Source organism: Nerophis ophidion, linkage group LG07 (genome assembly GCF_033978795.1).
Source record: "Nerophis ophidion isolate RoL-2023_Sa linkage group LG07, RoL_Noph_v1.0, whole genome shotgun sequence".
In the NCBI taxonomy this organism is placed as follows: Eukaryota; Metazoa; Chordata; class Actinopteri; order Syngnathiformes; family Syngnathidae; genus Nerophis; species Nerophis ophidion.
The window spans coordinates 49,988,790-50,002,245 of NC_084617.1; the positions used below are offsets into that span (position 1 = coordinate 49,988,790).

Genomic DNA, 13,456 nt, shown 5'->3' on the forward strand with positions numbered 1-13,456 from the left:
GTGTGTCAGGAGAGGCTTCCAATCAGGGGAGAAATGACAGACAGACAGAGCTCAGAAATGGAAAGCAAAGTGGTGAGACAGACACTAGAGAGAGGGAGTGCAGAAGGGGGCGGGACATTTGCCGGGGTGGGTGGGGGAATGGGCGTGGCCTCCGCCCTGTCGCTCAACAGCGGGCGCCGCTTCCAGTGGGCGGTCCTGCGAGAGGGCGGCATCCAATGGCAGCGGACGCTGCTCGTGTCGCCATGGTGACGGGGCCGTGCCCAAAGAGGTTGTGATGGTTTGACAGGTGCGTGACAATCGGAGCTCTCTGCAAGCATGTACGCCAAAGGCAAGAGCAGCAACGTGCCGTCCGACAGCCAAGCCAGGGAAAAGTAAGTTTTATTCACGGGACACACACACACACACACACACACACACACACACACACACACACACACACACTCACACACCGCTGCGTGTGGAGGAGGGGGGTGGACGTGCGTGTGCAGCCGAGCGCAGGCACACACACACTCACACACACACACGCACACACACACGCAGCCTCGAAAGTTGACCGGTTGCAGTTTAAAGGTTTGTTTTTTTTAATCTCATTTTGCTAAATTCCAGTAGAATTTAGTGCGATGGTTTTTTTTTCTTCTGCTGTCAACGAGTCACAACTTCCAGGATGTACTTTTTTTTTTTTTTTTTTTTTTTGCCGTTTAAAATCTTGCGCATCCTGAAATGAAAGTGAAACTAGACATTGAGCCTGGATGCGCGCGGGGAGCAAGTGCGCGTGTTCATGCGCCGCATGCACGGCTCCCAAAGCGGGCTTTTTTTTTATTTTTTATGTTTTTGCATGTTTTGTAAATGCTTCGATTTGAATAGTTTTCAAAGTAGCGGACATGACAAAGTAAAATGGTAAAGAAAAGTGCTTGGAATTCTAGCCTCTGTGACAAATGTCTGCTCTGACTGAAGTTCAGGGGTCGGGAACCTTTTTGAAAGCCAAATATTTGAAAATGTATTTCCATGAGAGCCATGTAATATTTTTTTTAACACTGAATACAACTTAATGTGTGCATGTGTAAGTAAGACCAACATTTTTAAAAAGTCTTTTCTTTTTTTTAATAACATTGGGCCCCGTTCAGCAACCGTTCTTAAAGGCCTACTGAAATGAGATTTTCTTATTTAAACGGGGACAGCAGGTCCATTCTGTGTCATACTTGATCATTTGGCGATATTGCCATATTTTTGCTGAAAGGATTTAGTCGAGAACATCCACGATAAAGTTCGCAACTTTTGGTGCTGACAAAAAAGCCCTGTCTTTATCAGAAGTCGCAGACGATGACGTCACAAGTGTGGGGGCTCCTCACATCCTCACATTGTTTTTAATGGGAGCCTCCAACAAAAAGTGCTATTCGGACCGAGAAAACGACAATTTCCCCATTAATTTGAGCGAGGATGAAAGATTCGTGTTTGAGGATATTGATAGCGACGGACTAGAAAAACAAACAAAACAAAAAAAAACAAGTTTTTTTGTTTTGATGTTTTTAGACACATTTACTAGGATAATTCTGGGAAATCCCTTATCTTTCTATTGTGTTGCTAGTGTTTTAGTGAGTTAAATAGTACCTGATAGTCGGAAGGGTGTCTCCACGGGTGTCTTGAGGCCAGTGTCTCAGGGGAGTCGACGGCAGCTATGAACGGCGCAAGCTCAGCTTTTCTCTGGTAAGAACTGACTTTTTAACCACAATTTTCTCACCGAAACCTGCTGGTTGACATTCGGTCAGGATTCATGCTCGCTTGACCGCGCTCTGATACATAGTAAAGTTTCACCTCCAGGAATTTTAAACAGGGAATCACAGTGTGTTTGTGTGGCTAAAGGCTAAAGCTTCCCAACTCCATCTTTCTACTTTGACTTCTCCAATATTAATTGAACAAATTGCAAAAGATTCAGCAACACAGATCTCCAAAATACTGTGTAATTATGCGGTAAAAGCAGACGACTTTTAGCTGTGTGTGTGTGCAGCGCTCATATTTCCTAAAAACCCGTGACGTCTTGCGTACACGTCATCATTACACAACGTTTTCAAGACGAAACTCCCGGGAAATTTAAAATTGCAATTTAGTAAACTAAAAAGGCTGTATTGGCATGTGTTGCAATGTTAATATTTCATCATTGATATATAAACTATCAGACTGCGTGGTTGGTAGTAGTGGGTTTCAGTAGGCCTTTAAGAACGAATTTTGTTCTTTGGCCCAATTGTGAAGTTTTTAAGGAGATTTCTGTACTCATCAATGTTTGCTTAGCTGGGATTTGTTCGTAGGTAAGAACAAAACCTACGAGTGTTCCTTTCTATACTGTATATACTGTTACACTATTTGATATTGCACTGGTACTGTATTTGTCTTGTAATTAATGTACATCCGAGCTATTAAATTGTTTGTATTTTTTTGTATTTAGTGTATTAGATTCTGCAACTAGTGTTTGGATCCCACTGTACGCAATATCTGAAGAGCATGGAAAAAAGCATTTCACTGTGGTGTAGTCTGCATGTGACAAATAAACTTGAACTTGAACCCTTGCTCCAGAGCACTCTTAGGGTGGCCTATTTCTTCTTAAGTGTGACAAGTTCCCTTACGTCTATTGTCTAATGTTAAATTAATATCATAGATAGATATACAGATATAGACAAGACGGACAGACAGATATAAAGCACACACACACACACACACTGGGGAGGGAGCGGATATTTCGCAACCATGTTTTGCCTGAAGTGACGAATATTTATTTGACCACTTCAGAACTGCCTCCGCAGTCCCCCCTTTCTTAAACTTACATTTTGACATTATGTATACCCCCCGCAGGATAATACAAATTTCTCTTCTGTAATTTGTTTGTGTTTTACTCCGTGTGTCTGCATGTTCGGCTTTTCCACCGAAACTATGCCCTTATATGAGGAATGAAGCGTGATTACCTATTCTAATGACAAAATTAAGGGTGTTTACATATGCATATTAGGGATATAAAGGTGTGTTTATATGCAAATTCTGATAGACATGCCTACGCTAAACATCTGGCATTCAGCAAGTCCACAGGTGCGAAGAATTTGGGCGTTTAAGAACGCGTCATGAATTTGAGTGGACTCCGTCCATCCATCCATTTTCTACCGCTTGTCCCTTTTGGAGTCGTGGTGGGTCGCTGGAGCCTGTCTCAGCTGCACTCGGGCGGAAGGTGGGGTACACCCTGGACAAGTCGCCACCACACACTAGGGCCAATTAATTAGGAAATCACTTAGGAAGAAAGATAGGAGGAAAAGTTAGAAATGTATTGCTGAATGGGGCTCATTGTTATTCTGAAGCTAACCAATAATAAATAAAATACTTCTTATCCTGAATGCCACTTCTTAAACAGGTGCGGTAAAAAACAGATGGATGGATTAGAATGCATGACAATGTTTTATATTTGGAACGTTATTTTTTAGCAATGTCAGCTAAGGTTTATCTGAGAGCCAGATGCAGTGCCACATCTGGCTCGAAAGCCATAGGTCCCCTACCCCTGCTGTAGTTGATGTAATAAAATAACCAATGGACATACTCTTGTGCAGTGTATAGGGGTTTCTTTCATTTTCTCTCCTTCAGCTGTGTTTTAACTTGTAATACAGTGTGAATATTTCACATTTTACAGTATGTATGTATGCAAACGCATCAATATTGTTCTTGAACTTGGATTTGAGTTTGGTGAAATCTTATGCCTGAATACTTTAGACAAGGATGTGTGTTTTGTCTGCACTCTGGTGAAAACTACATTTTTCTCTTATTATGTTCATTGGCTGCACGGTGGACCAGTGGCTAGCATGTTGGCATCACAGTCAGCAGATTGAGGGTTTGAATCTCTGTGTGGAGCATGCATGTTCTCCCAGTGTTTATGTGGGTTTTCTCTGCATACTACGGCTTCCTCCCACATCCACACAGCATGCATGTTAGGTTAAATGCAGACTCTATATTGTCCATACAGGAGTACATGTGATTGTGGTTGGTTGTTTGGTGTCAGCTGGGATAGGCTCCAGCTCACCCGTGACCCTAATGAGGACCAGTGATATGGAAAATGAATGGAAGGATTAGTGCTTGACAGAGTTGAAGGACAGGACAGCGTATTGAGTGATTATTTTTCTCACATTTGTGCTTCTGTCATCTCTCTGATGTATAAAATGTGAAAGTAAATATTGGTCACATGTGCTCGTACAGTATCTTTATGCAAAACTTTTTTTTCATTTATTAAATACAGTAAAATAATACAATCTAACAGTATAGAAATGACAAGATATTTCCCTAATTTTGTTCTCCTTCACATAATTGTAAAGACAAGTACAAGTAAATTGGAAAAGTAAGTACAATAATACAAAATTAATAATTACTTACTTTTGATTCAACTGTTAGCAAGTTTTCTGCAAATAAATGTGCATTTAAGGAAAACATTTTAAATAAATAGTCATGAAATTGCTTTTGTGTCTAAATATATATAAATATATATTTTATATTTGAAGTCATATGTTTGCGTTCTGGTCAAACAATTAAGATATTTTTTTCCAAAGGCTGAATATGAGAGAGAGAGAGAGTGAGAGAGGGAGAGAGAGAGAGAGAAAGAGAGAGAAAGAGAGAGAGAGACAGAGAGAGAGAGAGAGAGAGAGGGACAAAAGTATGCTAGTATCGATCCGATACCAATACTCATCTTAAAGGCCTACTGAAATGAGATTTTCTTATTTAAACGGGGACAGCAGGTCCATTCTATGTGTCATACTTTATCATTTTGCGATATTGCCATATTTTTGCTGAAAGGATTTAGAAGAGAACATCCACGATAAAGCTCGCAACTTTCGGTGCTAAGAGAAAAGCCCTGCCTCCACCGGAAGTCGCAGACAATGACGTCGCATGTTTGATGGCCCCTCACATATTCACATTGTTTTTAATGGGAGCCTCCAACAAAAAGTGGTATTTGGACCGAGAAAATTACAATTTCCCCATTCATTTGAGCGAGGATGAAAGATTCGTGTTTGACGATACCTATAGCGACGGACTAGAAAAAAACATTATAAAACTCGATTGCATTGGGACGGATTTCAACGTTTTTAGACACATTTACTAGGTTAATTCTGGGAAATCGCTTAGGGTTAGGGTTGTGTTGCTAGTGTTTTAGTGAGTTTAATAGTACCTGATAGTCAAAAGGGTGTGTCCACGGGTGTCTTGACGCCAATGTCTCAGGGGAGTCGACGGCAGCTATGGACGGCACAAGCTCAGCTTTTCTCCGTTAAGAACTGACTTTTTAACCACAAATTTCTCACCGAAACCTGCTGGTTGACATGTGGTCGGGATCCATGTTCGTTTGACCGCGCTCTGATCCATAGGAAAGTTTCACCTCCAGGAATTTTAAACAAAGATTCACCGTGTGTTTGTGTGGCTAAAGGCTAAAGCTTCCCAAGTCCATCTTGCTACTTTGACTTCTCCAATATTAATTGATCAAATTGCAAAAGATTCAGCAACACAGATGTCCAAAAAACTGTATCATTTCAATCCTGAGATAATGCGTTTGAAGCATAAACAAAATGTAACTCCCAAACCAAACATGCAATATGTCTAATAATGCCTGTATTAATGTATCTTTGTGAGTTTTACTAGAGACATGTGCTTTTGTAAGGATTGCAAACACAAAAAATAGTTTTTTACTCAATATGACAGGAATGTTCTTAGAATCTTGAGATAATGCTAATGAAGGGGGAAAAAAATTATTCAAGCATAACTCCTAAACTAAACTTGCAATATCTCTAATAATGCCTGTGTTAATGTATCTTTGTGTGTTTTACTAGAGACATGTGCTTCTGTAAGGTTTGCAAACACAACAATTATTTTTTTTTACATGAAATGACAGTATAGTTTTTAGAATCCTGAGATAATGCGATTGAAGCAAAACAAAAAATATTCAAGCACAACTCCTAAACTAAACATGCAATATGTCTAATAATGCCTGTGTTGTTGTATCTTTGTGAGTTTTACTAGAGACATGTGCTTTTGTAAGGTTTGCAAATACAAAAATGTGTTTTTTACTCAAAATGACAGTAATGTTCTTAGAATTTTGAGATAATGCAATTGAAGCAATCCAAAATATTCAAGCATAACTCATAAACCAAACATGCAATATGTCTAATAATGCCTTTATTATTGTAAAAACCCCATTTCCATATAAGTTGGGAAATTGTGTTAGATGGAAATATAAACGGAATAAATAGATTGGAAAAACATTTTCAACCCATATTCAGTTGAATATGCTACAAAGACAACATATTTGATGTTTAAACTGATAAACATTTTTTTTTTGCAAATAATCATTAACTGTAGAATTTGATGCCAGCAACCTGTAACAAAGAAGTTGGGAAAGGTGGCAATAAAAACTGATAAAGTTGAGGAATGCTCATCAAACACTTATTTGGAAGATCCCACAGGTGTGCAGGCTAATTGGGAACAGTTGGGTGCCATGATTGAGTATAAAAAAAGCTTACCAAAAAATGCTCAGTCTTTCACAAGAAAGGATGGGGCGAGGTACACCCCTTTGTCCACAACTGCATGAGCAAATAGTCAAACAGTTTAGAACAACGTTTCTCAAAGTGCAATTGCAAGAAATTTAGGGATTTCAACATCTACGGTCCATAATATCATCAAAAGGTTCAGATAATCTGGAGAAATCACTCCAGATAAAAGGCATGGCCGGAAACCAACATTGATTGACCGTGACATTCGATCCCTCAGACGGCACTGTATCGAAAAACCGACATCAATATCTAAAGGATATCACCACATGGACTCAGGAACACTTCAGAAAACCACTGTCACTAATACAGTTGGTCGCTACATCTGTAAGTGCAAGCTAAAGCTCTACTATGCAAAGCGAAAACCATTTATCAACAACATTCAGAAACGACGCCGGTTTCTCTGGGCCCGAGATCATCTAAGATGGACTGATGCAAAGTGGAAAAGTGTTCTGTGGTCTGACGAGTCCACATTTCAAATTGTTTTTGGATATATTCGACATTGTGTCATCCGCACCAAAGGGGAAGCGAACCACCCAGACTATTATCGACGCAAAGTTCAAAAGCCAGTATCTGTGATGGTATGGGGGTGCATTAGTGCATAACTTACACATCAGTGAAGTAACCATTAATGCTGAAAGGTACATACATGTTTTGGAACAACATATGCTGCCATCTAAGCGCCGTCTTTTTCATGGACGCCCCTGCTTATTTCAGCAAGACAATGCCAAGCCACATTCAGCACGTGTTACAACAGCGTGGCATCATAAAAAAAGAGTGCGGGTACTTTCCTGGCATGCCTGCAGTCCAGACCTGTCTCCCATCGAAAATGTGTGGCGCATTATGAAGCGTAAAATACGACAGCGGAGACCCCGGACTGTTGAACGACTGAAGCTCTACATAAAACAAAAATGGGAAAGAATTCCACTTTCAAAGCTTTAACCATTAGTTTCCTCAGTTCCCAAATGTTTATTGAGTGTTGTTAAAAGAAAAGGTGATGTAACACACTGGTGAACATGCCCTTTCCCAACTACTTTGGCACGTGTTGCAGCCATGAAATTCTACGTAAATAATTGTTTACAAAAAAACAAAAACAAAGTTTATGAGTTTGAACATCAAATATATTGTCTTTGTAGTGCATTCAATTGAATATGGGTTGAAAAGGATTTGCAAATCATTGTATTCCGCTTATATTTACATCTAACACAATTTCCCAACACATATGGAAACAGGGTTTGTATCTTTGTGAGTTTTACTAGCGACGTGCTTTTGTAAGGTTTGCAAACACAAAAAATATATTTTTTACATGATTTGACAGTATTGTTCTTAGAATCGTGAGATAATGCGATTAAAGCAATACAACAAATATTCAAGCATAACTTCTAAACCAAACATGCAATACATCTAATAATGCCTGTATTCATGTATCTTTGTGGGCTTCACGGTGGAAGAGGGGTTGGTGTGTCTGCCTCACAATACGAAGGTCCTGAGTAGTCTAGGGTTTCAATCCTGGGCTCAGGATCTTTCTGTGTGGAGTTTGCATGTTCTCCCCTTGACTGCGTGGGTTCCCTCCCGGTACTCCGGCTTCTTCCCACTTCCAAAGACATGCACCTGGGGATAGGTTGATTGGCAACACTAAATTGGCCCTAGTGTGTGAATGTGAGTGTGAATGTTGTCTGTCTATCTGTGTTGGCCCTGCGATGGGGTGGCGACTTATCCAGGGTGTACACCGCCTTCCGCCCGATTGTAGCTGAGATAATTACCAGCGCCCCCTGCAACCCAAAAGGGAATAAGCAGTAGAAAATGGATGGAAATGGATGTATCTTTGTGAGTTTCACTAGAGACATATGCTTTTTTGAGGTTTGCAAACACAAAAATTAGATTTTTACACAATATGACAGTAATGTTCTTAGAATCCTGAGATAATGCAATTGAAGCAATAAAAAAAATATTCAAAAATAACTCCTATACTAAACATGCAATTAGTCTAACAACGCCTGTATTATTGTACATTTGTGTGTTTTACTAGAGACACGTGCTTTTCTAAGGTTTGCAAACACAAACATTGAACATGAACAGTGATAAGATAGAATATCATAGATCTATCAAAATTATTTCCACACAGATGTTTGGTATTAATTGACACCATCAGAGAGTTACAATATTTCTTAATACATTATTGTTGTAAGACAGTGTAATTCTACACAAAGCCCGGACATTTAAAAGTCCTCTAATAAGATAGCTGATCAGAAGCATTAGATGGTTGCATCGCAGTTGCTAATTCTGTGGACGTTGTTCAATGCCACAAGCAATCTCCCACTGCTCTCGCCTCTTCCCTTTTAGTGGGAAAGCTGTGAAGCCTGACGGCAGTTCTCCCTGTTCCCTTGTTGCTTGCTATCACAACCAAACTCTGCACATTATAGTGATACTTAAGGCTTGTCCACACAGCTAACCCTTAGACTAACCACTAAGTGCAATCACTTGATGGCTTTATTATGCAAACCCTACTTTCCTTACATCCATCGAGGCATTGGAGAGAAAAATCCTGCCTTCTTCCTTCATACTTCTTGGAAATGAGCCGTTTTGGAATTTACGGCATTAACGTTTTTGCCATCAGTGACGTCATTGCATTGTCCATATATGGTAGACATTTACCCAAAGTGCTTTGCGCGAGTCCGCCATTGTATTCCAACACTTTAGTCAATAAACTTCTTCTTTTCCTCCATCCTCCGCTGTTGCCATTTCCAATACAAAGTAGCGTATACTTCTAGCTCTGTCAGTAGACTCGCTATGGATGCACTAGAAACCTAAAAAAAGATAGCGGGGAGATGATGCTGTCGAAGCGGAGGCACGTAAATATGATTGCCCAACCACCATTAACTGTTTTGTTGACCACAATAAATTGTTTTAAATGTAGAAAAACAACATAGTGGTTAGAGTGTCCGCCCTGAGATCGGTAGGTCGTGAGTTCAAATCCCGGCCGCATCATACCAAAGACTATAAAAATGGGACCCATTACCTCCCTGCTTGGCACTCAGCATCGAGGGTTGGAAATGGGGGTTAAATCACCAAAAATGATTCCTGGGCGTGGCCACCACTGCTGCTCACTGCTCCCCTCACCTCCCAGGGTGTGATCAAGGGTGATGGGCCAAATGCAGAGAATAATTTCACCCACCCCTAGTGTGTGTGACAATCATGGGTACTTTAATATGACCTCTTTGAATGCAACATGTATCCAGGGATTGATTTCAAACCTGTAAATGTATATCAATCAATCAATCAGTCAATCAATCAATCAATCAATCAATCGAAGTTTACTTATACAGCCTTAATTCATGAGTGTCTCAAAAGGCTGCACAAGCCACAACGACATCCTCAGCTCAGATCCCACATCAGGGCAAGGAAAAACTCAACCCAATGGGCTACAATGAGAAACCTTGGAGGGGACCGCAGATGTGGGGACCAAGCCCCCCTGCGCGGCCGGTGCAATAGACGTCGAGTGGATCTAGTTAATAGTGTGAGAGTCCAGTCCATAGTGGGGCCAGCGGGAGATTATCTTGAGTGGAGACAGGTCAGCAGCGCAGAGACGTCCTCAACTGATGCGCAGATGAGTGGTCCACCCCGGGTCCCAACTTTCAACAGCTAGCGCGTCATCTGTGGTCACCTAATCTGTTCCCCCCATCTCCACAAAGGATAGATGGCAGATCAACTGGTCTAAAAGGGTATACAAATGGGTTTTAAGATGGGACTTACCAACCCCGTTTCCACATGAGTTGGGAAATTGTAAACGGAATACAATGATTTGCAAATCCTTTTCAACCCATATTCAGTTGAATATGCTACAAAGACAATATATGTGATGTTAAAACTCATAAACTTAATTTTTTTTTTGCAAATAATAATTAACTTACAATTTCATGGCTGCAACACGTGCCAAAGTAGTTGGAAAAGTGCATGTTCACCACTGTGTTACATCACCTTTTCTTTTAACAACACTCAGTAAACGTTTGGGAACTGAGGAAACTAATTGTTGAAGCTTTGAAAGTGGAATTATTTCCCATTCTTGTTTTATGTAGAGCTTCCGTCGTTCAACAGTCTGGGGTCTCCGCTGTCGTATTTTACGCTTCATAATGCGCCACACATTTTCGATGGGAGACAGGTCTGGACTGCAGGCGGGCCAGGAAAGTACCTGCACTCTTTTACTATGAAGCCACGCTGTTGTAACACGTGGCTTGGCATTGCTTTGCTGAAAAAAGCAGGGGCGTCCATGATAATGTTGCTTGGATGACAACATATGTTGCGCCAAAATCTGTATGTACCTTTCAGCTTTAATTGTGCCTTCACAGATGTGTAAGTTACCCATGTCTTGGGCACTAATGCACCCCCATACCATCACAGATGCTGGCTTTTGAACTTTGCGCTTATAACAATCCGGATGGCTATTTTCCTATTTTTTACGGAGGACACCACGGGCACAGTTTCCAAATATAATTGGAAATGTGGACTCATCAGACCACAGGACACTTTTCCACTTTGCATCAGTCCATCTTAGATGAGCTTGGCACAGCAAAGCGGGCGGCGTTTCTGGGTACTGTTGATAAATGGGTTTGGCTTTGCATAGTATAGTTTAAAACTTGTACTTACAAATGTAGCGACCAACTGTAGCTACTCACAGCGGTTTTATGAAGTGTTCCTGAGCCCATGTGGTGATATCCTTTACACACTGATGTCGGTTTTTGATGCAGTATCGCCTGAGGGATCAAAGGTCTGTAATATCATCGCTTACTGCAGTGATTTCTTCCGATTCTCTGAACCTTTTGATGATTTTACGGACCGTAGATGGTAAAATCTTTAAATTCCTTGCAATAGCTCAGTGAGAAATGTTGTTCTAAAACTGTTCGACAAGTTGCTTACACGGTGGTGACCCTCGCCCCATCCTTGTTTGTGAATTACTTAGCATTTCATGGAAGCTGCTTTTATACCCAATCATGTCATCCACCTGTCCCCAATTAGCCTGCACACCTGTGGGATGTTCCAAATAAGTGTTTGATGAGCATTCCTCAACTTAATCAGTATTTATTGCCACTTTTCCCAACTTCTTTTTGATGTGTTGCTGGCTTCATATTCTAAAGTTATTGATTATTTGCAAAAAAAAAATGTTTATCAGTTTGAACATCAAATATCTTGTCTTTGTAGCATATTCAACTGAATACGAGTTGAAAATGACTTGAAAATTCCGTTTATATTTACATCTAACACAATTTCCCTACTCATATGGAAACGGGGTTGGTAAATGCTTCTAATGATATGGGAAATGTATCCAGACTTTGAGGGTTAATTTCAACATTGAAGCACTAAGAGTCTTGTTCAAACAAAACAAAAAATGGCAGAATAGAAAAATATCTACACCACTAATCGTCAACTGTATTAACCGACTTTGTACAATAGTTTTATGTTTGTGATGCACGTATTACTATCGGAATGAAACCAAGTGACAGGTTGTCCATTGGCTGATGACAGCAACTCAGAAAGTGTAAACATGCTTATTAGCATGCTAACTTCACCGCCATTGGGAGCCTCACTGCCTTCATTGTTTGGTCTATATTACTTTTTAGTTCCAAATTGCCTACTATCAAATTCATCTCTATGAATATTTAATTTACATTTTTAAAGCAGTAACCTGATGTGGTCTGAATCGTATTCTTTGGTGAAATTACTCCTTTTATTGCCTGACAAAACAACATAAGCTTGTCCACACAATGACTGATGATTGACAAAAGTCGGGATGTTTTTAAGCTTATTTTTTCAATTTTAAATCAAATCATGTGATTTTATGAATTAGAACAAGCGGTAAGAAATGGATGGATGGATGGAGTAATGCAGGTTTTAAGTGTTCCTTGCAACCCACCATAAAAAGCACAAACTAAAAATGGAAAACAAAAGCTTTGTATGGGTATTTTACTCATTTTATACCGCACAGACTTAAAAGTACGGCGATAGATTCCAGTAAAAGCACATACTCAGAGCTCATTGTCAAGCAGCTCTGCTGGTTTAATTATTTTAAAATATTAATAGTAATAATGAACTATAATTACCAAAAGAAACACCATCAAAGTCGTCCTTATCGTCTTTTGTTTGCTCTGTCGTCCACGAGTTGCAGACGTTCTCCGTGTTTATTTTATGCTTGAGAAGTGTCCATCAACACATCTGTTGTGAGCGATTTATAGCAGTATTTTTGTATTGGTAATTTAAGTGAAATGTTGGTATTTTTAAGTCAACTGTTAACACTTTTGGTCAATTGTTAATACTTTAAGTCAACTGTTAACACTTTAACACGTTTAAGTCAACTGTTAACACTTTAACACGTTTAAGTCAACTGTTCAATCAATCAATCAATGTTTATTTATATAGCCCCAAATCACAAATGTCTCAAAGGACTGCACAAATCATTACGACTACAACATCCTCGGAAAAACCCACAAAAGGGCAAGGAAAACTCACACCCAGTGGGCAGGGAGAATTCACATTCAGTGGGACGCCAGTGACAATGCTGACTATGAGAAACCTTGGAGAGGACCTCAGATGTGGGCAACCCCCCCCCCTCTAGGGGACCGAAAGCAATGGATGTCGAGCGGATCTAACTGTTAACACTTTAACACGTTTAAGTCAACAGTTAGCAGTTTAAGTCAATTCTCAGCACTTTTAAGTTGACTGTTATTACTTTTAAGTCGACTTTTATTACTTTTAAGTCGACTGTTAGCACTTTCAAGTCAGCTGTTAAGACTTTACGTCAACTAATAGCACTTATAAGGCAACTGGTAGCACTTTTAAGTCAACTGTTAGGACTTTACATCAACTTGTAGCACTTTTAGGCCAAATTTTACCACTTCTACGTCAAC

General features: G+C 40.0%; 1 protein-coding gene across 2 annotated transcripts in view; it reads left to right on the forward strand.

Moving 5' to 3' along the window:
- Positions 1 to 228: 228 nt before the first annotated feature.
- ssbp2a (single stranded DNA binding protein 2a) overlaps positions 229 to 13,456 on the forward strand; it is a 192,971-nt gene continuing 179,743 nt past the window's right edge. The window contains exon 1 of one of the 2 annotated variants that reach the window (XM_061906332.1): positions 229 to 371. In XM_061906332.1, the coding sequence (XP_061762316.1) occupies positions 316 to 371 (56 nt within the window). In that variant the 5' untranslated portion in view covers positions 229 to 315. The remainder of the gene's footprint in view (positions 372 to 13,456) is intronic. The other variant, XM_061906330.1, reaches the window with a different exon arrangement.